The sequence below is a fragment of the Lynx rufus genome, unplaced genomic scaffold (genome assembly GCF_022079265.1).
Source record: "Lynx rufus isolate CCGP_SWC_20201006 ecotype Redwood Valley unplaced genomic scaffold, mLynRuf1.p SCAF_6, whole genome shotgun sequence".
Taxonomy (NCBI): Eukaryota; Metazoa; Chordata; class Mammalia; order Carnivora; family Felidae; genus Lynx; species Lynx rufus.
In genome coordinates this window covers 105299975-105324338 of record NW_025814878.1, presented here as the reverse complement: position 1 = coordinate 105324338, position 24364 = coordinate 105299975, and the positions used below count along the sequence as shown (strand labels likewise).

The 24364-nt window shown below is 43.6% G+C and overlaps 1 protein-coding gene across 4 annotated transcripts in view; it reads left to right on the top strand.

Moving 5' to 3' along the window:
* BICRAL (BICRA like chromatin remodeling complex associated protein) overlaps positions 1-24364 on the top strand; it is a 79288-nt gene that overhangs the window by 40646 nt on the left and 14278 nt on the right. For 2 of the 4 annotated variants that reach the window (XM_047102541.1, XM_047102540.1), the window contains exons 3-7: positions 985-1033; positions 1122-1190; positions 3762-5441; positions 22789-22894; positions 23751-23851. In XM_047102541.1, coding sequence (XP_046958497.1) covers positions 985-1033; positions 1122-1190; positions 3762-5441; positions 22789-22894; positions 23751-23851 — 2005 coding nt within the window. Of the gene's footprint in view, positions 1-809; positions 1034-1121; positions 1191-3761; positions 5442-22788; positions 22895-23750; positions 23852-24364 lie in introns of those variants that run through there. The other 2 variants (XM_047102539.1, XM_047102542.1) reach the window with 2 other exon arrangements.

Sequence of the window (24364 nt, the reverse complement as noted above, 5' to 3'; positions counted from 1 at the left end):
AAAAAATTAAAAAACACCTGAGAATAAATTGAGGGTTGATGGGGGGTGGGAGGGAGGGGAAAGTCAGTGATGGGCATTGAGGAGGGCACCTGTTGGGATGATCACTGGGAGTTGTATGGAAACCAATTTGACAATAAATTTCATATTAAAAAAAATAAAAATAAAAAAGCTGGGTGGGTTTTTAAAATAAAAATCAAGGGGCACCTGGGTGGCTCAGTTGGTTAAGCATCCGACTTCAGCTCAGGTTATGATCTCACAGGTTGCAAATTCAAGCCTTGCATTAGGCTCTCTGCTGTCTGCACAGATCCCACTTCAGATCTCTGTCTCTCTCTGCCCCTCCCTGGCTCTCACGTGCATGCTCTCTCTCTCTCTCTCTCTCAAAAATAAATAAACATTTAAATAAATAAATAAATAAATAAATAAATAAATAAATAAATAATCAACATAGATTAACAAAGATATTTGGATATGATAGGGTTCATACTTAGGTTATCCTTTATTAAATTTACTTTCTAACAAATCCCAGAGACAGAAATAAGTGATAATAGGAAATGGAACAACATCAGGAAAATCAATAATAAAACCAAAAAACTAATAGGGGCGCCTTGGTGGTTCAGTCAGTTAAGCATCCAACTCCTTGATTTTGGCTCAGGCCATGATCTCATGGTTCATGAGATTGAGCCCCACATCAGGCTCTGTGCTGATAGCATGGAGCCTGCTTGGGATTCTCTCTCTCTCTCTCTCTCTCTCTCTCTCTCTCTCTCTCACTCTCACTGCCTCTCTCTCTCTCTCTCCAAATAAATAAATAAATAAACTAAAAAAAAAAAAACACCCACAAAACAAAAAAACTAATAAAATCGTTTAAAAACAGGGAGAGAATTTTACTCAGGCTATGTCATTTTCTTTTGACCCTAGTGAGAATGAATCCTAAATACAGGTTATGTATTTATTTGCTGATTTCCTTTCCTTGTTGTTGTTTTCCAGAGACCCACAAGCATTGAACTATTTTCTACACGGACCTAGTAATAAATCTGTAAGTAATACTTAGAACATCACAGATATAAATTTTGTTCCTTCTTTACAGTTAAAGTAATCACCTTATTGAATTTGTACCTTTGCAGAGCAATGATGACTCAACTAGCACAGGATATTCTGCAGCCAATTCAAATTCAATTTTCGCCAACTCCAGTGTGAGTATTGGAAGCTGAATTCAGTGGTCAAGTGTTTCTCCCTCCTTGCTGCCTTGTGTCTGGAGGCTTTAATCGCCTTGGGATCCTGATGGGAGTTATTACCTTGTCTCTTATAATTGGCATGGAAGGAAATCTACCGAATGGTGCTGACATTGTCTCCTTTTAACTTAGTCAATTAAGATAAACTATATGAGATTTACTTTGCCATTTTCCTGACTTATAACCTAAGAAAGCCATATTAGGATGTTTAGGGACTTGTTACATAGCTTTAAAGAAATTACTCTTCATTGTCGTTACTTACCAAACATTTTCATCTTAAAACGAGAAAAAAAATTAATGACTGAAAATTACTGAGCATTTAGTATGTTCTTGGCACCAACCGTTTAGCATGATTAACCTCATTAATCCACGTGATAACTCCAAGAAGTAGGTTCTATTATGATCTCTATTTTATGGATGAGGAAACTAAAGCACAGAGAGTTTAGTACTTGCTCAAAATTATACAGCCAGGAATTGGAGAGCTAGGATTCTTCCTCAGATCACCAATTCTGTATTCCATATTCTCAAGCTCTAGGAGTGTCCAGACAAGAAACCTGACCTGGGAGATAGGGAAGTCCTGCCTACAGACTATGTCCAGATGACTACATTCAAGCCTATCTTAATCAAGTGCCTTCTTCCATCATGGATGGTAGCCCAGAGTCAGACTGCCCCAAGTGTGAATCCTCACTCTGCTACCTCCTAGCCCTGTCACCTTGGATATGTCACTAAATCTCTATAGAGTTCAGTTTCCTTATTTATGAAACCAGGAGAATAACAGAACTACTTCTTAGGTTGGTTAACATTAATTGACTAGTCCAGGGAAATTACTTGGTACAGTGCTCAATAAAGATTAAGTTATCATCAGGGCCTTTATTTTCTTTCATCTATGACATGGAATGGTATTCAGAAAGCCCTTGGGAGTGCAGAGTTCTTTCACGTATTTGAGTGTGTCAGATCATAGGATGTATGACACATCCACATGCTACAGGTGGCTTTGAAGTTACAACACTGATCTCCTGTAAGGCTTGTGAATCAGTAGCACTTTTGAAATTCATTCTGAACGAGTAATAATTTTATGTGGTGCCATTAAGCACATAAGGTAGATATTTAGCCTGTCCCTTGACGTGAATGATTTTTATTTACCAACTCTCCCCCTTCCGTGTGAGTATGACTTCTGACTTTTCAGACTGCCAGTATGTATTTATTGGGAATTTCTATTACATCATGGGAGGTGAGGTAGAAATTTTTTTTTTCAGTAGAAATATTTTTCAAGGATGGCCGTTTAAACTTATGGCCTGTTAATTTGTACATTGTAAAAACATTAAACTGTGTATGACCATTCAGGAGATATCCATTGTTGTCTAGATATTGTTCCGCAAAAAAAAAAACATCTCCTTGCTTTCATTTGCTTTCCCCATTTCCTTTCGGAGGACTCCTCAAGTCCTACCGCATTGGTCCTGCTTCAACTGTTGAGGGTTGAGGGTCAAATGATCTAGTCTTCGGTTTTCTACCTAGTTCTTCCCATCATCTATGAGAATCTCTACACTTTTGCAAGGTTGCATTGACCTGTTTTTAATTTTTTTTCTTCATCTTTTTTTTAAATGTTCAGTGGCATTAAAATACTTATGAAATTTACCATCTTAACCATTTTTAAGTTCAGTAGTGTGAAGTACATTTGTGTTATCCCTACCTGTGGATTCCGTATCTTTTCTTTTATAAATTTTGACATGTCCCAAGAAAAACTGGTAGACAGTGGAGTATGTCTTATTTATCATGTTCGTTTCTCTTCATATGCCTGTGTTGTCTCTAGTTGGAATGCCCATTCCTAAGGATTCCTTAAGGACAGAAACTAACACACAAGTGGGTGCTTGATGACTAAAATGTCGATGGACTTTTACTTTTGAATAGGACACTGAAATCGTTTTGAAAGCGGCGTAATAAGCGGATTCCTTCTAAGAAATCGAATGACCGCTCACTCGTGTGGGAAGCTTGTTTTCGTCTGGACTGGTCTTGCCTGGGGTGGTAGGGATAGAACTAGACATGTTCTGAGAAGCCTGGAATGACAGGGCTGAATATGGGATACCTTCTGGACCTCTAACAGAACAGTACCCAGAACTCCCCAAATTCACTTAGATTCCTGTCGTGCAAAGGACTAGACATGGCTATTTCTTGGATGCTTACACACCCTGGGCCGAGTCTCACTCAAGCCCTGGACTGGGAGCAGTCCTGAAAAATAAAGCCTTTGTCAGTATCTGAAAAAATGGAGCTAAACTCCAGGTAGTCATCAGTATGATCCTGTTATGTATCTATTTTCTATGAACTAATTTACCAGAGCGCTGAATGTGTACGCTTACAGAAATAATGTTAAACGTCATCACGAAGGAAATTCAGTATCAGAATAAGCTGAGCACTTTGAAGAGCTGTGCCTGTTAGGCTTTATTCTATTCAAAAGTGAGGTTTGTGTTGTGTTGTTTTAAGAGCTTCTTTCAAAGGTTGGATATGCCAGGTAACATACTTGTGTATGTTTTTTAGAATGCTGATCCTAAGTCATCCCTCAAAGCCGTAAGCAACCAGCTTGGAGAAGGGCCCAGTGATGGACTGCCACTTTCAAGTAGCCTTCAGTTTCTTGAAGATGAACTTGAGTCTTCTCCTCTTCCCGATCTCAGTGAGGACCAACCTTTCGACATTCTTCAGAAATCCCTGCAGGAGGCCAATATCACTGAACAGACATTGGCAGAAGAGGCATATTTGGACGCCAGTATAGGTTCAAGCCAACAGTTTGCACAAGCCCAGCTTCATCCTTCTTCATCAGCATCGTTTACTCAGGCTTCTAATGTTTCGAATTACTCAGGTCAGACGCTGCAGCCTATAGGGGTGACTCACGTGCCTGTTGGAGCATCATTTGCAAGCAATACGGTGGGGGTGCAACATGGCTTTATGCAACACGTGGGGATCAGTGTGCCCAGCCAACATCTGTCTAATAGCGGTCAGATTAGCGGTTCGGGTCAGATACAGCTAATTGGCTCATTTGGTAATCAACCCTCCATGATGACTATTAATAACCTAGACGGATCTCAAATCATATTGAAGGGCAGCGGGCAGCAAGCCCCATCAAATGTGAGTGGAGGACTCCTGGTTCACAGACAGACTCCCAATGGCAACTCCTTGTTTGGGAGCTCCAGTTCCAGTCCCGTAGCACAGCCTGTTACCGTTCCATTTAACAGCACAAATTTTCAGACGTCTCTACCTGTGCATAACATCATCATACAGAGGGGTCTTGCACCAAATTCAAATAAAGTCCCGATCAATATCCAGCCAAAGCCTATCCAGATGGGTCAGCAGAATACGTACAATGTGAACAATTTGGGAATACAGCAGCACCACGTTCAACAAGGGATCTCCTTTGCCTCCGCCAGCTCACCCCAGGGCTCCGTAGTTGGTCCGCACATGTCTGTGAACATCGTAAACCAACAGAACACAAGGAAACCAGTCACCTCACAGGCAGTGAGCAGCGCTGGGGGTAGTATCGTTATTCATTCTCCCATGGGCCAGCCTCACACACCCCAAAGTCAGTTCCTCATACCCACAAGCCTTTCTGTCAGTTCCAACTCGGTACATCATGTCCAGACCATAAATGGGCAACTGCTTCAGACTCAACCTTCTCAGCTCATCTCCGGCCAAGTGGCCTCAGAGCATGTCATGTTGAACAGAAACTCTTCCAACATGCTCAGGACCAACCAAGCATATTCTGGACAGATGCTGAACAACCAGAATGCCGCCGTCCAGTTGGTGTCTGGGCAAACGTTTGCCGCCTCTGGAAGCCCAGTGATTGTCAATCATGCCTCTCCTCAGATTGTTGGTGGACAGATGCCCTTGCAGCAAGCGTCACCAACCGTATTACACCTGTCACCTGGGCAGAGCAGCGTGTCCCAAGGGAGACCTGGCTTCACCACCATGCCCTCGGTGACCAACATGTCAGGACCTAGTCGGTTCCCTGTCGTCAGCTCATCCAGCACTGCCCATCCTAGTCTTGGGTCTGCGGTTCAGTCGGGTGCATCAGGATCAAACTTCACGGGAGATCAGCTGACCCAGCCAAACAGGACTCCAGTACCGGTCAGTGCGTCTCATCGTCTTCCAGTTTCTTCTTCCAAATCTACCAGCACCTTCAGTAACACCCCTGGAGCGGGAACCCAGCAGCAGTTCTTCTGTCAGGTACATTTGCTTTATCGCACAAATGTTGGGATGATTCCAGAAAAGGAAAATGGAATGTGTATTTCACAGAATATAATTTTCATCCTAAACTCCCAATGTATTCATTAACAACTCTCTTTTTTTTTTTTCTTAAGTTTATTTATTTATTTTGAGAGAGAGAGAGCAGGAGAGGGGCAATGAGAAGGAGAGACAGAATCCCAAGCAGGCTTCACGCTATCAGCGAGGGACCCGATGTGAGGCTCGAACTCACAAACTGTGCGTGAGATCATGACCTGAACTGAGCTTAACCGACTGAGCCACCCAGGCGCCCCTCACTAACAATTCTTTTTTTCATTAACAATTTTCAACTTGTGATTGATTGCCTTTTTTTCTTCCTAATTAGAAAGATTTGTTTTTTACTTTTTATTTTATTTTTTTAATTTAGAGAGAGAGAGTGAGTGTGTGTGAGCAGGGGGGAGGGGAGGCACAGAGGGAGAGAGAGAATCTTAAGCAGGCTCCACACTCAGCAAGGAGCCCGACACAGGGCTCAATCTCACGACCCTGGGATCATGACCTGAGCCGAAATCAAGAGTCGAACACTCAACTGACTGAGCCACCCAGACACCCCCTTAATTAATACTTTTCATCCATCATAGCATTGTGGTTTGGAGTGGGGCTCTAGAGTCAGTCTTATGGATTTGAATCTAAGCTTTATGACATAGAGCAAGTCTTACTTTAACTTACCTCTCTAGACTTAATTTTCTTCATCAGCGAAATGGACATATATTCCCATGGGGTTATTGGGGGGATTAAATGAGATAATCCACACAAAGCACTTAACGTAGTCCCTAACAGCAAATAGCAAATACTCGATGAGAGCCAATTAATACATATACTTGATGAAACGTATGACAGGCATTTAAAATGAAAGCTTATGGTAGATTATTTACTTACATCATATAGTAAGCCACTAGGTCACGTAGCTATGGACTGGGTGGAGACGTTGTGACTGCTTCTTGGGTGTCAGTCAGAAAGGCTCAGGGACTCAGTACGATTCATCAGTGGGTAACTGCCCTGCACGGGAGGGATGTATACAGAGGGAGGGATCCAAAATTACCATGGGCAGTTGGTAAACCCACAGAAGGATTATGTTTCTAAAAATCGTCTCAAATGTCATCAGCTTTGGTCCTGAACCCCTGTCTGTGGATCCTTGAATTCCTCCTCTAGCTTCTAATTCACGCTCATCCTGAGCACTGTCCGTAGTTCCAGCTCCACACCCCGCCTTCACCTCTGTGGTTGACCCTGTTTCGTCCTCCATTTCCACTGCCTTGCTCCTCCATGTTTATTTATTTATTTATTAATGTTTATTTATGTTTGAGAGAGAGAGAGACAGAGCATGAGCAGGAGAGGGTCAGAGAGAGAGGGAAACAGAATCCGAAGCAGGCTCCACACTCTAAGCTATCAACACAGTGTCCGATGTGGGGCTCAAACTCACGAACAGTGAGATCAGACCTGAGCCGACGTCGGACGCTTAACCGACTGAGCCACCCAGGCGCCCCTCCTCCATATTTAGATGTACTCAAAAACCTCTCCGTGCTGGGTACATCGATAGTTTTCAAACTGTATACCTTTGACTTAGTCATTCCACTAAGAGTCCTAGGGAAACAAAGATTATTTATGATCAAGGACATTCAGTGTATTACTTTCAGTGTCAGAGGTTGTGCGTGGGTGTGTTTTGAAATAATGTCAGACTTCTAGAAAAGTCAAAGTTGCAAGAAGAGTATAAAGAATTGTCATATACCCTTCACCAAGATTCCCCAAATGTTAACTTTTTACATTTGTTTTATCCTCCTCTCTCTCTCCCCTTGCCCCCCCCCATACACACACACACACACACACACACACACACACACACAATTTTGAGAGTAAATTGTAGGCACGATGCCTCTTTAGCCCTAAATACTTTGGACTTCAGTCTAAAAACGGAAACATTTGGGATGCCCGGGTGGCTCAGTCGGTTAAGCGTCCGACTTCAGCTCAGGTCATGATCTCACAGTTGGTGAGTTTGAGCCCTGCGTCGGGCTCTATGCTGACAGCTCAGAGCCTGGAGCCTGCTTCAGATTCTGTGTCGGCCTCGCTCTCTGCTCCTCCCCCACTCACACACTCTCTCTCAAAAATAAATAAATATTTTAGAAAAAAGAAAGAAAAAAATGGAAACATTTTCCCACATAACCATAGGTAGTACAGTTATCAAAACCAGGAAATTAGCATTAGTACAGCATTTTTACCTAATCTACAGACCTTATCCAGATTTAGTTGATTTTCCCAAGAATGCCCATTATGGCGAAAGGGGGAAAACTTATATTGTTTTGTTTTTATGGTTCCGGGTCACTGTCTAATTGTGTCATCATGTCTTTAAATCTGGAACATTTCCTCCATCTTTTTTGGTCCTTCATGACCCTGATATTTTTGAAGAGTACAAACCAATTTTTATGTAGAATGTCCCTCAATTCACATTTCTCTGCCGTTTCCTCATGATTAGATCCAGGTCATACATTTTTGATAGGACTGCCGCAGAAATGATACATCATCATCATGTGGATTTGTCCCATTCCCGGTGGTGTAAACTTTGAACGCTTGCTTAAGATGGTGTCCGATGCTTCTTAATAAGTTTCTTCTAGGAGATACTTTGACACCATGTCCGTATCCAGTCACTCATCAAACTTGCACATACGTTAAGTTTCCATTGATAATTCCTGATCAAATCCATTATTATGGAATCTGCTATTGCTGTGATAGCCACTAAATAGAGATTTTCTGATTCCATCATATGTTCTACATTAATTGTTGGCATTCTTCTCTAAGAAAGCATTTCCTTTTCCTCTTTTACTTACATGTTTGTTTATATCAGTATGGACTCAGAGGTTCTTATTTTACTCAGGGGGTTATAAATTGTTGTAGTCACTTATCTTGATGCTCAAGTTACTTTGATGGCCACTGGGCACCCCTCCAAATTGGCTGCTGGTCCTTCTGACACATTTCCATTGTGCCTTGAGCACTTTCTTTAATTTCTGGCAAAACAAGATGTTCCGTGTTTATCTTTTATTTTCCTGACTCTGCCCTGGAACCAATCATTTATTTAAGGAGCCTCATTCCTTCTAGTGGAGAGCAGTATTTAGAAACTATGACCTGAGCACTACACGTTCATTGCTACTGACCTGGGACTTATATATATTTACACACCCCCAAAATCTGTAGCTATTTATATATCAATCTGTATTAAAAGCAATGAGCTCCTATTGATACTTCCTATTCTAATCCGGGACCACTGGGTTCATTATTCAATTCTCTTTCTTTTCCATTTCCAAACATCTCCCATGTTTCCTCTTTTCTAACAGTGAGAAAGGCAACTCCACAATATATCTATATAGATATATAGGTATATATAGGTATAGACATATCTATACAGATATATAGATACAGATACAGATATATAGATATATAGATATAGATATATAGATATAGATATATAGATAGATCGATATAGATATATAGATACAGATATATCGATATAGGTATATAGATACAGATATATAGATATAGGTATATCTATTTGCTCAATCCTAGAGTACACAGAAAATGGTTTCAGAATTGCTACACCATACCACCGTGAAAAAACAAACCTACTAATGAGACTTCAGCATCAGTCTACAGTTCTGTCTTTAGCCTAAAGGCATATGGTCAAAATACTGTGTTCTAAAATTAGTTGGGTTAGTGCTTTTCCCTCCTCCCTTGGTGTAGTTATGCTATTCATTTGAAATATAGTCCTGCTTATTAATTGTAGGAGTCTTTCCCCACCACCCTTATTGATTATATCTATTTCATTTCTTTTGAAAGTGTGACCCATTAGCATGGCCCCAAAAGTCAGGGCTCTGCAGAAAGTATACCTTGAGCACCTCACTCCACCCTTCTCCCACCCCTCCATCCTCTCCTGCCAGTTCTCGGCCCCCTCTGTATTCACTGATCTCATTCGTTTCTAGTTATTTATCCTACATTTATTTTTACACAAATGAGCTGATATATGTAATGTGTTAGGTCTAATTTCCCTTCCTTTTTTTTAATGTTTTTATTTATTTTTGAGAGAGAGAGAGTGCAAGCAAGGGAGGGGCAGAGAGAGGGAGACAGAGGATCCAAAGCAGGCTCTACACTGACAGCAACAAGCCTGATGTGGGGCTCAAACTCACCAACTGGGAGATCATGACCTGAGCCAAAGTCAGACACTCAACCAACTGAGCCACCCAGGTGCCCGCCACCCTTCCCTTCTTATTCAAGTATATCATGCTGTAGATACTCTTCTATACTTTGGTTGCTAAAAAGTTTTCTTAAAACCCAAATGTCTAGGGGTACCTGGGTGGCTCAGTCAGTTAAGAGTCCGACTTCAGCTCAGGTCATGATCTCGGGGTTCGTGAGTTCGAGCCCCACATCGAGCTTCCTGCAGTCAGCATAGAGTCAGCTTTGGATCCTCTATCCCCCCACCTCTGCCCCTCCCCTGCTTGTGTTGTCTCTCTCTCAAAAATAAATAAAAATAAAATAAAAAATGTCTAATAATAGAAGAATGATTGGCTGTGATGAAAACTATGCAGCTATTTAAAATGTTTCTGAGGGGAACCTGCCTGGTTTAGTTGGTGGAGTTTGTGACTCTTGATCTCAGGGTTGTAGATTTGAGCCCCACATTGGGTGTAGAGATTGCTTTAAAAAAAAGAAAAAATCTTTTTAAAAAAATTTTTTTAATGTTTATTTATTTTTGAGAGAGAGAGAGAGACAGAGCTTGAGTGGGGGAGGAACAGAAAGGAGGAGGCACACAGATTTTGAAACAGGCTCCAGGCTCTGAGCTGTCAGCCCAGAGCCCGATGCGGAGCTTGAACCCATGGACCATCAGATCTTGACCGGAGCCAAAGTTGAATGCTTAACCGACTGAGCCACCCAGGCGCCCCCCAAAAAAGAAAATCTTTAAAAAAATAAAATATTTTCAAAAAATAACTTAAAGATTTGGGGAAAGACTTACAAAATAATCTTTTAAGTGTACATTTAAATTTAAAATATTTAAAACGTGCATTTAAATGTATAATAAAGAGGGGCACCTGGCTAGCTCAGTCAGTAGAGCATACGAAACTTGATCTCAGGGTCATTAGTTAAAGCCCCACATGGGTGTAGAGCTTACTTAAAAACATTTTTTTTAAATAAATGTATAAGATTGAATAAATAATTTGTTTTCACTCTTAGAAAAATGATGGGGAGAGACAGTATGTTGAATTAGAAAACAGAAAACACTCTTGCTTATAAAACACCCAGAAATTTCATTAGAAAGAAATACAATAGAACATTAACAGCAGTTCTCTGGATAGTGGATTTATAGATTATTCTCACTTTCTTCTAGTTTTAAAAACTTGCACCACACAGGAGACATGATATCTGGACAGCATTTATCAAAACATTTATGCATTTTTAAAAATAAGTAAAATGTGCAGGGCATCTGGGTGGCTCAGTTGGTTAAGCATCCGACTTCGGCTCAGGTCATGATCTCACACACAGTTCATGAGTTCGAGCCCCACATCAGACTCTGTGCTGACAGCTCAGAGCCTGGAGCCTGCCTCAGATTCTGTGTCTCCCTCTCTCTCTGCTCCTCCCCCACTCACGCTCTGTCTCTCTCTGTCTCTCAAAAATGAATAAATGTTTAAAAAAAAAAATAAGTAAAATGTGCAACTGGTAAAAACTTAAAAACAGTTCCAAGAGAGTTGAGAGTGAAAAGTAAGTGTTCCTGCCAGTTCCCAAGTTCCTCTCCGAAAGCCTGCCACCGCGTCTAGGTTCTTTCTCTGTATTCTCCCTGAGAGAGCCTCTACGCATACGGACGGGCACAAATAACTGCAGACGTCTGCTTAACTCTGCAACACGGCATGGGTGTTTTTACTTAATTCCATAACTTGAGGATTGTTTTCATATCAGTATGTGTTGATCTGTTTTATGTTTGCTGTTATTAATGATATGTAATCAGCTACGGCATGATCTCTCTTTAACCCCTGTGTAACAAATAATGCCTTGATAAGGAAAAAAAAAGTCTGTCTGAGTCCCAAAAGTTTCAGTTATCCAGAGGTAACAAGAAGCCTCCACTGGCAGCTCCAGAGTAATTTTTTGTGACCTTTAATGCCAAAAAGTATTGGGAACTAGGTCAGTTGCATCAGGCGTATTGGAGTAAGGAGGACACAGCCTTGGAGACCGCATAGTTAGAAAAGTAATGTTGAGGTGTTGTCTCAATTTTAAACCCCCAGAACATCCAGGAACACTTAACAGTGACTCTCTTTTTTACTTTACAATTTCCGTGTAAAATTTCTGTATAAATTACTTTATAGAATGTTGTAATAAACAAAAACACCGGGGCGCCTGGCTGACTCAGTCAGAAGAGCATGCAACTCTCAATCTCAGGGTCGTCAGTTCGAGCCCCACGTTGGGTGTAGAAATTACTTAAATAAATAAATATTAAAAACAGCAACAACAATAACAACACCATTCCCAGGGACCTTCCATGTTTGTCTATTTAGGGAAATTTAATTCAGCAAGTTTTGATCCTGTAAGAGTTAACTCTACAGAGGAGTAAGTTTCTAAATATAAATTTTATTTGGTTTTGGCATAGAAAATACATGTATTTGGTTTAAAATCCAAAAAGTACAGAAAGGTATATACTGTAGTGAAAATTTCCCTCCTTCTGTCCCCCAGCCATCCAGTTCCCTGCAGGCAACCAATGTAACCAGTTTCTTGTAGAGTGAACTTAAGTCCCCACCCCGCCTTTTGTATTGTGAAAACTTCCCAAACCCACAGAAAACTTGGAAGAGTACAGTGAACCCATTCACCTAGATTCATCTGTTGTTTATATTTTGCAACATTTGCTTCACCTGTATGTGTCTTGTGTTTCTCTGTCTCTACATACACACTCACACACACCCACAACCACCCACATACACACACACACACACACACACACACACACACACACACACTTTTGTCTCTGAACCATCTTGAAATAAGTTTCAAATGTCATGACCCCTTACCCCTGAATACTTCACCAGCTATTTAATAAGAACAAAAGGCCGCCTTCAACACAGCCACAATATCACAACCAAAAAAGTTAACATTAATACACTGCAGTTGTATCAGATTTTTTCCAGTTGACCCAATAATTTCCTTTACAACAGTGTTTCATTCCAGAATCCAGAGAGCACTGACATCATCTGTTGTCACATCTCTAGTCCACAGCAACCCAGATCATTTGTCTTGTAGAGTGGCCTTAGTGTGGAGGTCTCTGATTGTGACTTCACGATCAGAGTCAAGCTAAACAGTTTCGGCAAGACACAGAATGTTGAGCTGTCCTATTATTGGTGTGATCACTTGGCTAAGGTGGCTTCTGCTAGGTTTTTTCTCCTCCAGGTATTCAAAGGTACATTTTTTCCCTTTGTAAAGCAGAAATGATCTCCAGGATGGTGCTTTGGGACCTTGTGACTATCCTCTTTCCCAGTCTCTCATCCAGTGATTTGAGACTCTGAGCCTCACCGGAATATTAATTACATCGGTGGTTGCAAAATGGGGATTTTCTAATGGTATTCTCCTATCTATAGTTATTGGCTGGGACTTTTCCAGAAAGAAGAGCTTTTTCTTTCCTTCTCTCTCTGTCTCTCTTTTTCTGAATAACACTATGAACTCAGTTTGTCTGGGGCGGGGGGAGTTGCTTTCATTTTTAAACATTTTATTATGGGGGATTTTAAACATGAACAAAAGTAAACAAAATAGTGCAGTGAGCCCCTGTGCACAATTAGCTTCAGTGCTTACCAACTCATGGCTGTGCTTGTTCATCCATCCCCAGCTAAATTCCCCCACCCCCTGCCCAACATCATTGTGAGGCTAATCCAGACATAGAAGTTCATCTGTGGTAGTTTAGTGCCTGTCTCTAAAAGATCATGCATTCTTTTTGTGGTTAATGTTGCATTCTGTTGCTTTCATTGTTTTTCTTTTTGATGCCTAAAATGTCCCAAATGTGGTCAGTGGAGGCCTGCTAAAGACGGCTTCTATACTTTTGACACGGCCGCATCTACTTTGAGAATTTCGTGGCCCAAGACGCTGTGGGCATGTCTTCCTATTACCTAAACCTATTACGTCAGACCTAGAATCAGCCATTTCTCCAAAGAGTCCTGTCAACTGAAATCCCTGAATGCAGAGAATAATTTACAGGATTTAAACTTTCTTGTAAACAGATTAATATTCAAAAGTCAGTGATTCGGGGCGCCTGGGTGGCTCAGTCGGTTGAGCGTCCGACTTCAGCTCAGCTCACGATCTCGCAGTCCGTGAGTTCGAGCCCCGCATCGGGCTCTTGGCTGATGGCTCGGAGCCTGGAGCCTGCTTCCGATTCTGTGTCTCCCTCTCTCTCTGCCCCTCCCCCGTTCATGTTCTGTCTCTCTCTGTCTCAAAAATAAATAAACATTAAAAAAAATTTAAAAAAAAAAGTCAGTGATTAAAGGAGGCAGTTTACAACAGTTTAACCTGCCAAACACAAGTAAACATGTTAATTTAAGTCCAAATCTCTGCAGATCACTACCAGATTTAGTAGCTTGTAAATTCTTCCAGGGCAGCACCCACCATGCTTGCAGGTGTTGGTTGCCATAGTGACCACCCAGCCCCCCCCCCCATCCCTCCCTGCCCCTCCCTGCTTTCCTTTCCCTCCAGCTCAGCCTGACAACCTTACTGTGAAACCACTGGATTTTCAGACACCCAGACTTCAAAATCTAGGTGTTTTTTCCTCTCCTTCTATACTTTTAATGACTAAATCCTACAGATTGGTCTTTGAAAGTCTCACATCTATTCTTTCCAATAGTAACAAAAATAACGATCATATTGTTGACAACTGGTACATGCCAGGGGCTATCCATATTACTGCTAATCCTTACTTTGGGGCTACAAGTAGATACTGTTTCCACTTCACAGTCTAGGAGATAGAGGTTCAGAGCATGGCCAAATTGCTTAGCGAAGCAGACTGTACCTGCTAGCTGGCTATACTGTACTCTTTTCTGTTTCTCTCCTTTTCTGCATCCTTGCCCTGAACTAGACTTTAAGAGGGACTGCAATGTAATGGGGAAAACAAGAGTTGGATTAGCAGTCAGAGCTTGCTTGTAGGTCCTTCTCTGCCAGGGATGGGTTTTGTGAACTAAGTTTGCGTCTTAAACTCTCTGAGCCCTAATTTTCTCTTCTCTAAAATGAGGAACCCTAGCTATGCGATCAAATCACCTGGGGAGCTTTTTAAAAATATGGATGCCCGGGCCTCTCCTCCATAAATTCTGATTTAAACGGTCTGGAGAAAGGACTCTAAGCATCAGCATTTTTCAAAAGCTCCCCAAGTGATTCTAAAGAGCAACCAGGGTGGAGAACCACTGAGTTTAGATGATTTCCAAGGCCCAATCTGACCCTAATATGTGGACAAATGTAGCAATTATCTGGGTGATTGATTTGCCTTCTGCCTCTTCCTAAAGGCAGATTTCCACCACAGTAATCTTCCTAAAACATTTGCTTGGTGACCTGAGACTCCCCATCGCCACGGGAGAAAATACAACCCCCTGGCCATTAGTTAAGCTTCTCTAGTCGAAAACCCTCCATTTTAGTGAGGCTGACCCCTCCTCCCCACCTCCCTGACTGGCCAGACTCATTGTGAGCCCCATGTCTTTACTGACATGGGCATTCATTACACACGCTTTCCTAACAGGTAGAAATGCATCCTGTCCTTCAGGCCTCCACCCAAAGCCTCTAAAAGAGTGAAGCCTTTTTCCAGTGTCCCCAGATCTCTTCTCTGCACTTTTCGTTCATACTGCTCAACAGGTGCATAATCACTTACTGTGTTAAATGTTTCCTTCCTTCCTTCCTCCCTTCCTTCCTTCATTCCTGCCTTCAACAGTATTTTAGAACCTCCCAGGGCTACACCAGTCAGTTGCAGAGCAGGAGGCAGACAGATAAGCTGACAGCCACAGAGCACTGTTTTAGACACTCCGGTAGAAGTAATATACCAGATTACCAGTCTACCAGACTGCCTGGGTGGCTCAGTTGGTTGAGTGTCCAACTTCAGTTCAGGCCATGATCTCACTGTTCATGAGCTCAAGCCCCACGTTGGCTCTGTGCTGACAGCCCAGAGCCTGGAGCCTGCTTTGGATTCTGTGTCTCCCTCTCTCTCTGCTCCTCCCCTGCTTATGCTCTGTCTTTCTCTTTCATAAAAAAAAAAAAAAAAAAATAAGTAATCAGAGCTCCAGGCTCAAGAAAGACACCTCTAACCCAGATGGGATGGTTGGGGAAGGTTTCCTTGAGATAGTGACTTCTGACGGAGACCTACTAAGGGAAAGAAGAGTTACCCAGGTAGCAAGGGCCTGAGTGAAGAATGTTCCAGCAGTGGGAACAGCAGTGCAAAAGCCTAGGGAGAGAAGAGACCATGATACTGAGGAGACAGCAAAGCAAGTTCAGATGAGATACAGCAGATGTAGGCAGGAAAGGTAAGCAAGGACCAAATCATACAGGACCTTGATCTGGCATGTTAAGGAACTGGTGTCATAATCTAAGCATGAAATACTGAAGACCTACACTAGCCTGGTGGCACTAGAGATTGTGGGAATGGAGTGGTTTGAAGACAATTAGGTTAGACCTTCTGATTGACTGGCTATAGCGGAGAGATAAAAATGATACTCTGGACAGTGACACCAGGTTCACTGAGATAGAGAGCATGAGAAGGAGTTGTGGTTTGAAGGGAAATTATGAGTTCAGTGTAGGGTATGTTTGCCAAGCCTGAAAACCTGTAGGACAACCAAAGTGTATGATAAACAGCTACCAAAGCACAGGACCAAAATGTGGACGCAAATGAGACTGACCACCATATCCATTGTAACTGAAGTGGTAGAAATGGATGAAATGGATCAGGGTGAGTGTGTGAATAAAGAAAAAGTGGCCAGAAGAGAACCCCATGGCACCTTGCTACTTAGGAGATTAGGAGAAAGAAGAGTCCACAGATGAGACTCAGAAGGTTCCAGAGAGGAGGAACCAATAGGGTCCAGCATTCTGGACGCTAAGAAAAGAGAATGTTACAGGCAGGAGGACAGAGGTCCACAGAGTGAAGCATCACTTGAGAAGCCAGTGGAGGTAAGGATTGGGATGTTTCTGACAGCTTTAGCAATGAGGAGGCAGCTGCTGACCTTGGTAAGACTTGTTTCCATGGAGTGTCAGGTGTGGAAGCCAGAAAGATTGAAGTAGACCAGGGAGAGACTGGAAGGTGTGGTCATGAGCACACACAACATTCAGAAAAATGAAGGTAACTGATAGCTGCAGGATGTAGGGCCGAGGGAATTCGTTTTTTAGGATACGGGGAAGGCTTGAGCTTTTTTTCTCAAAGCTGGTTGGGAAGGAGATGGACATGAATTCCAGGGCACTGGTGGGATTCTTTGTAGAAAAGAGGAGGGATGCCTGTGCCATTGTAACAACAGAAGCAAGGAAAGGTCGAGTGGGGGTGCAGGGAAGGGTGTGGCTGTGGTGGTAGAGTTGAACGCATTTGCACCTGGCTTACGGGTTTGAAGACAGTGAAATAGCGTTCAGTGGAAAATGAGCAAAGGTGCTGGCTGGGAGAAAGAAAGGACCACACAGGCGTGAGGGCCCAGGTGAGGATAGAGGCCATAATTACAGTATGCTGATGAGCCGTGTTGGGGTAGGCCTGGGTTAGTTCTGGATGGTGAACTTCCCAGAGGTCAGAGACCGTGTTGGTGTCCTTCGGCCGCCTTCTCTGTGGTTGATCATGGTGCCCTGTACACAGCCGACGCCCAGGTGCCTTCATCGAGGTACTTTGGGTTGCAACTCTCAGGAACTCACCGTACGCCTGGGTGGCTCAGTGGGTCGAGCGTCCGACTTCGGTTCAGGTCATGATCTCACGGTTTGTGGGTTCGAGCCCCGCGTCGGGCTCTGTGCTGACAGCTTGGAGCCTGCTTCGGATTCTGTGTCTCCCCACCTCTCTCTACCCCTCCCCCGCTCAAGCACTGTCTCTCTCTCTCTCTCTCATTAAAAACATTAAAAATTTTTCTAAAAAACAAACAATCTCGCCCTAACACATTTAGCAAAAAAGGAGAACGTTCAGGAAGTCCAGTGCAGCTCCTTATAAGGTCAGAAATCAGGCTTTCTGCTGTTCCCTCAGCCTGTTCAAGATAGCGTGGCCTTTTATCTGTCCTTCATTGTTCTCTCTCACTCTTCTCCACCAAAATGGCCACCTCAGGCCGGCTTCCTATGCAAATGCAGTGGTTTCCAAAACTTAGCAGTGCATAAGAATCAAGTGGAGAGCTTTTTGGAATTTTAAATTCCTGGGGCGCCTGGGTGGCTCAGTCACTTGAGCGTCCAGCTTTGGCTCAGGTCATGATCTCACGGTTTGTGGGTTCAAGCCCCGTGTCGGGCTCTGTGCTGACAGCTCGGAGCCTGGAGCCTGCTTCGGCTTCTGTGTCTCCCTCTCTCTCTCTGCCCCTCCCCACTCATCCTCTGTGTCTCTCTCTCTCAAAAATGAATAAACATTAAATAAATAAATAAATAAATAAATAAAAGAACTTTAAATTCTTTTTTTTTTTTAACGTTTATTTATTTTTGAGACAGAGAGAGACAGAGCATGAACGGGGGAGGGACAGAGAGAGAGAGGGAGACACAGAATCGGAAACAGGCTCCAGGCTCTGAGCTGTCAGCACAGAGCCCGACGTGGGGCTCGAACTCACGAACTGTGAGATCGTGACCTGAGCCGAAGTCGGACGCTTAACCGACTGAGCCACCCAGGCGCCCCTTTTTTTTTTTTTAACGTTTATTTATTTTTGACAGAGAAGAATTTTAAATTCATCTTGTGGCTAGAACCCAGAAACTTGGTATTTCAGAAGCTCCCCAGGTGGTCTTGATGCAGCTAGTCTATAAACCTGCATTTGAGAGCCACTGCCTTTGGGTATCCATTCCCCACCACCGCTCAAAATTCCCAGCAGAAGCTTAATGACCCACTGTGGCTCAGTAAGCCATAGCCAGAGGAGCAGGGCCATGGGTGACACGAAGTGACCATACAGGAACTCTACTGCTGTATACGGGACCTTTGTTCAAATTAAGAAAAAGTGCCCCTCTGAGCCAAAATAGAAAAAGGTACCCCTCTGGGTGGATAAACTGCTCCATTGGCAGGATTGGCACTTTTATTTTATTTTTAAAATGTTTATTACAGAAAGAGCAGGGAGGGGCAGAGGGAGAGAGAAAGAATCTTAAGCAGGCTCCATGCTGAGCATGGGATCGACATGGGGCTCAATCCCACAACCCTGGAATCATGACCTGAGCCCATATCAAAAGAGTTGGGCGCTCAACCAACTAAGCCACCCAGGGGCCCCAAGCTTGGCACTTTTAGATGGGAGAAAAAGTGCTCCTTCCTTTCCTGAAGTTTAACCCTCAATGCCTCTGGCAGGTAACACACCTTTGTGTCTTCTCCAACCTTCCTGGCTCCAACCCGTTTCTGTGGCAATAGGACAATTCCCAGAGGGGAGTGTGGCTGGACAGAGCCCCCCAGTGGTCTCCCTCATTCAGTAAATGCCTGTTGTTAGGTGAATATTGTCTTGCTAGGTTGTAATTGGTTTCTCTCAAAGTACACCCCAGAAGGGGAGGTTGACATATCAAATATTTTGATTTGTTGGGGTTCTTTGTATGTTTACATGATATCAAAGATAATCCATAGGATCTAAAGCATTAAAATGTATACTGATGTTAGCAGATTTCTTAGAGCCAAGTTCTCAACAAAGTATCCTTAAACAGTCTGTTTGTCAAGAAAATGTATTTAAAGAGCAAGGCTTCTCTAAGAGTTCAGGAAACAGGACAGGTGGTAAATTTCACTTCTGGAAAAGATGGTCAGTTGTGGGCAACCTGAAGTTTTGGGGAACAGGAGAGAGGTGATGGATCCTGAGGGGTTGGGGGGTGGGCTGGGAGGAGGGACGGACCCCCGTGACATACACTGCAGTGGAATTCATTCACACAGTTTACTGAATAACTGTTTGCTGTGCGCTCACTGTGGTGCCGGCCCCGTTCTGGTGCCGGGAATACAGCAGTGACCCAGACAGACCAAAGTCCAGCCCTGAAAATATATAGACTGGGAGCGAGCGGCGAACTTCTGGAGAAAGAGTGGTCCCTAAGGCACGGAGCTTTCCGAACATACAGACCAGCTAGACTGAGGTTATGCCACTGCAGGGTCCAGGCCAGGCTCCCCCCATGCATTCTGACTCTAACACCACCCTGGCCCTACCCGCCCCAGCCCAACCTGTGCAGTTACCCCACAGTGGGACAACTGGAGTGACCGTCCTCCTCCCGAGGGAAGGCGTACTTGAGGACACAGGCAGGGGTAAGATGAAAACGCACTGATGCCAATGCTTGGCACCCACACAGGTGGGCAAGGGGACTACAAAACACTCCAACATGTGCTCAAACGAGAGGGTCCCCTTCAGACAGTTTCCTTGTTTTTGGTTTTTTTTTTTTAATTTTTTTTTTTTAACGTTTATTTATTTTTGAGACAGAGAGAGACAGAGCATGAACGGTGGAGGGTCAGAGAGAGGGAGACACAGAATCTGAAACAGGCTCCAGGCTCTGAGCTGTCAGCACAGAGCCCGACGCGGGGCTCGAACTCACGGACCGCGAGATCATGACCTGAGCCGAAGTCGGCCACTTAACCGACTGAGCCACCCAGGCGCCCCAGTTTCCTTGTTTTTAGACATAACGGTACTTACATTTTCAGGCTTGGACATGAGGTTGTTCTGGGGTTTTTTCCCTTTCACTCTTCTGTGTTGTGAAAGAGCAAACATTTAGAAAAAAAATGTGGAAGACATGATCAAACAGTTAACAAAGAATTCAAAAGCAAATTCCCATCCACGTAACCACTCAAGAAATAGAATATTGCCAAGTAGCCCCAGAAACCAGCCCCCTCTATATGCCTTCCGAACCACAGCCCTTCTCCTGACTTTCCTGGTGATCTCTTTCTTGCTTTGCTGTATAGTTTTATCGCTTATGTATGCAGGGGGGTTGTTTGTTTATTTTTTAATGTGTATTTATTTATTTTGAGAGAGAGCACATGAGCAGAGGAGGGGCAGAAAGAGAGAATCCCAAGCAGGCTCCAAGCTGCCAGTGCAGAGCCCGACGCAGGGCTCGATCTCACGAACCATGAGATCAGGACCTGAGCGGAAGTCAAGAGTCAGATGTTTAACCCACTGAGCCGCCCAGGTGCTGCTGTAGGAATTTTGTTTTGTTCATCTGTTTAGTACCTGTGAATCATTTTAGGTCATGTCTGATAAGTAAGGTGGAAGATCAGGCTGGGTAATGCCACTTTTATTAAAAAAAAAAAAAAAGTTGTATACTCTAAAGCAGTAAGGATGACTGACATTCTTCTGTTTTGTGCGAACTAGGCACATTGGGAAAAATTCCAAAACTGTGTATTAACAGCACTACCGTAAGGACTGCGGTCACAGGAACATATTCACTCTGATCCATCTATTCTTGGTGGTCTGGTTAGTTCAGAGTTCCACGTAGTATATAGCTTTGCCCTGTGAAGCCATATTTTCCCAACTTTTATCGGTTTGTTTTTTATTCAAGGTGGCCCTTAGTGTTCATCCCCTGGAAATATCTGAGAGGGTGCTCACCGTTTTCCCCAGACCTCCCCGTGTCCTCCGTGTGGACAGCTACCAACACTAGGAGAGCAGAGTTATGTTCTAGGTGAAATGCTGTGAACACTGGAAAATTTCCCCTCCGGTTTTGTTACTAAAAATGTATTAGCTGTCTGTGTAGAATGGTGTAGGTCTGACCTTCCCTGCTAATGGAAGGATGAGCAAGGTGACCGTTTCCAACTTTGTAGTGACCTCTTCCTTCTGGGGTGATGTCACATCCCTCTCAGGGCACCTGGGTGGCTCAGTCAGTTAAGCATCTGACTTCAGCTCAGGTCATGATCTCAGTGTTCGTGAGTTCAAGCCCTGTGTTGGGCTCTGCACTGACAGTGCAGAGCCTGCTTGGGATTCTCTCTCTCTCTCTCTCTCTCTCTCTCTCTCTCCCCCTCTCTCTCTGCCCCTCCTTCCCTCCCTCCCTCCCTCTCTCTCTCTCTCTCTCCCCCTCTCTCTCTGCCCCTCCTTCCCTCCCTCCCTCCCCCCCCCCCTCTCTCTCTCTCTCTGTCTCCCAAAAATAAATAAATAAACATTAAGGACACAGAAAGGATGTATAGCTCTAAAAAGAAATCCCTCTCCATTTTTATATTAGAAGAGAGAACCAAATAGATAATTGATCGCTTAGAATAGAAATATCAGCATGAACTTACTTGGCCAATGGTCAGGCATTGCTAAAGACTGTGTGAGTGCCCACATATGAATGTTTGGTGGGAACATTTTAATCAGGCCAAGGTCATAGTTTGAGTCCCCTGTGGGGATGGCTGCACTAAATTCTCAATCCACTGATAGAATAGAAAATATAAAACTGAAGAAAAAACTCTGAAAACTTATTGCACTATGAAGCAGTAATGACACAGAAGGTTAAAAATTGAGAGTAATTTAAAAGCCCTTTATCATCTTCCTTTAAATGGATCATAGAGATAACAGATCTTTTGGGAGCTAAAAGGAACTTGTCAGTCCCTAAACTTCATCCAGTTCATGTCCTCATTTATAGAAAAGAAGCACTCACCCATTTAAAACATCAGATTAGTTTTCCGAATAATATTTTCCTCAGGCTAATATTCAGTTGAATTTACATTTCCCAGTTACACCTGATGTTGACATGATGCGAACGGGAGCCATACCGGTGGCAGGGGTGGCACGTACTCTAGATCATCTACACAGCAGTGCGTGCTCGCAGTAGGTTTGGGGCTGGCACTTGGGCCCTGACCAGGTGCTCAGAGTCCGTGCAGCACCCCGCCCCCATAGGTTCTGGTAGTTGGGATCATTGTCCCTGCAGGCTAGAAAATTACCGCGGATAGAAAGTGAGCTTCTGGCTCTGCCTTTGTGTCTGGGCACCACAGTCCCGGGGCAAGAAAGCAGTCTGGCATCAACTCAGCATCCCCGTGAATGGCACTGAGAAAATTCGGCTTGCCTGTAGCGTTTTAAAGGGCGCTGCTGGCGGTCCTCCCAGCGTGGTGGGAGAGTGACGGAAAACTCTGCTTTTGTTTTGTAATCTAACCTGACGGTGATGCCGGGTAGGCATTAACTGGCCTAATTGGTGTTTTGAGGAATCTGTTACAGCCTTTAGTCACGAAATTAACTTTTCCTCTTGGCAATATTTTTCGCAGGCTCAGAAAAAAGGTTTGAATCAGACTTCCCCCATATCCGCTTCCAAGACCACAGATGGCCTGAGGCAAGCACAGATCCCTGGCCTCCTGAACACCGCACTGCCAGGTCAGGAGCCTTCACAGTAATCTCCCCTCAGCCGTCCCCTGTCTCCCCAAATCCAGAGGACACTCTCTTCCCATCCTCACCCTGCATGTAGCCCTTCCCATTCAGCCTCCTCCCCACCCTGACCGTTCCTTCTGCCTCCTTTCCCCCCGAATGATAAACCATGTTGCAATCCCCACTTTCATTTTATACACTACTAAGAAAGAAAAACAAAACACACTTCTAATTAAATTATGATGCACTTAATTTGGGGGGAAATGTGCCGCTTGGAAACAACAAAATCCAGTGTCCTATGGCACAAGGGACTCTGTAACTATCCTCATGTCACTTTATTTATATATATTTGGAATCCTCCCCCCCCCGCCAAGACTAAAAATATTGTGGGCTATGTCTTCCGTGCCTTCTAAAGCTTTGAATACCTGCACTGCTCAGTAAATACTGAAAAAGACAAAAGCAGGAACACTTGTAATCAGCCTCCTGCTTGGGCCTCCCATCCCTTACATCGTTCGTGAGCATTTTGGGGTGTTGTAATCCTGGCTGGCTGTCCAGTAATACTGCCGTAGTGACTGGCTCGAGGCCTGTTCCTCAGACCTTCGATAATTCGAAACTGTAGCACTGGCAGCTTTTATTTATTCCCATTGATTTATGTATCTACTTTCTATTTATTACCACGTAGGCTTTACTAATCCTGACATCTGCCGCTAGGGCTTCTGTAGATAAATGTACCGTCCTCAGAGCAAGCATTCGTGATAAAGAAATCCTTCTCAGAACATTCAGTAACCCACATCCATTGGCCTCTAGGGGTGATATAAGGGGCCCGATTGACTGTTTCTGTTGTCTTATGTGTTCATTCTAATAGGGCAGGATTCTGGAAGCAAAGTTATACCGGTGTCCTTAGGAACCGCACAGCCACAGCAGGAAAAGGTAGTTGGATCATCTCCTGGCCAGCCAGCTGTGCAGGTAGAGGACAATTTGCATAGCTTCTTCCTAAGGTTGAGCATAATTGTGAGGAAATGTAGTTGTGTCATCTCCAGCTTGGTGGTTGCCGCCTGGTATCATCTACACACAAAAGTATGCTTGCTCACTGAAGATCTTCCCGACAGGCCAGGCTGATTTCTGTTAATGTTTATGGGATTTATGTGTCTCTTCTATTTCTCACATTACAGCACTGTCATTTCCTCATGAATTAATAATAGACTGGAAGCTGGGGCTCCTGGGCGGCTCAGTCGGTTGAGCATCCGACTTTGGCTCAGGTCATGATCTCACAGTTTGAGTTCGAGCCCCGCACTGGGCTCACTGCTGTCAATGGGGACCCTCGGATCCTCTGTCCCCCTCTCTCTGCCCCTTCCCCGCTCGCGTTCTCCTTCTCTCAAAAATAAACATTAAAACAATAATGATAATCATAATAATATACTAGTAGCCGATACATGGTAGGCACTAAAAACATGTAGTTTACTATTCAGTGGTATCACT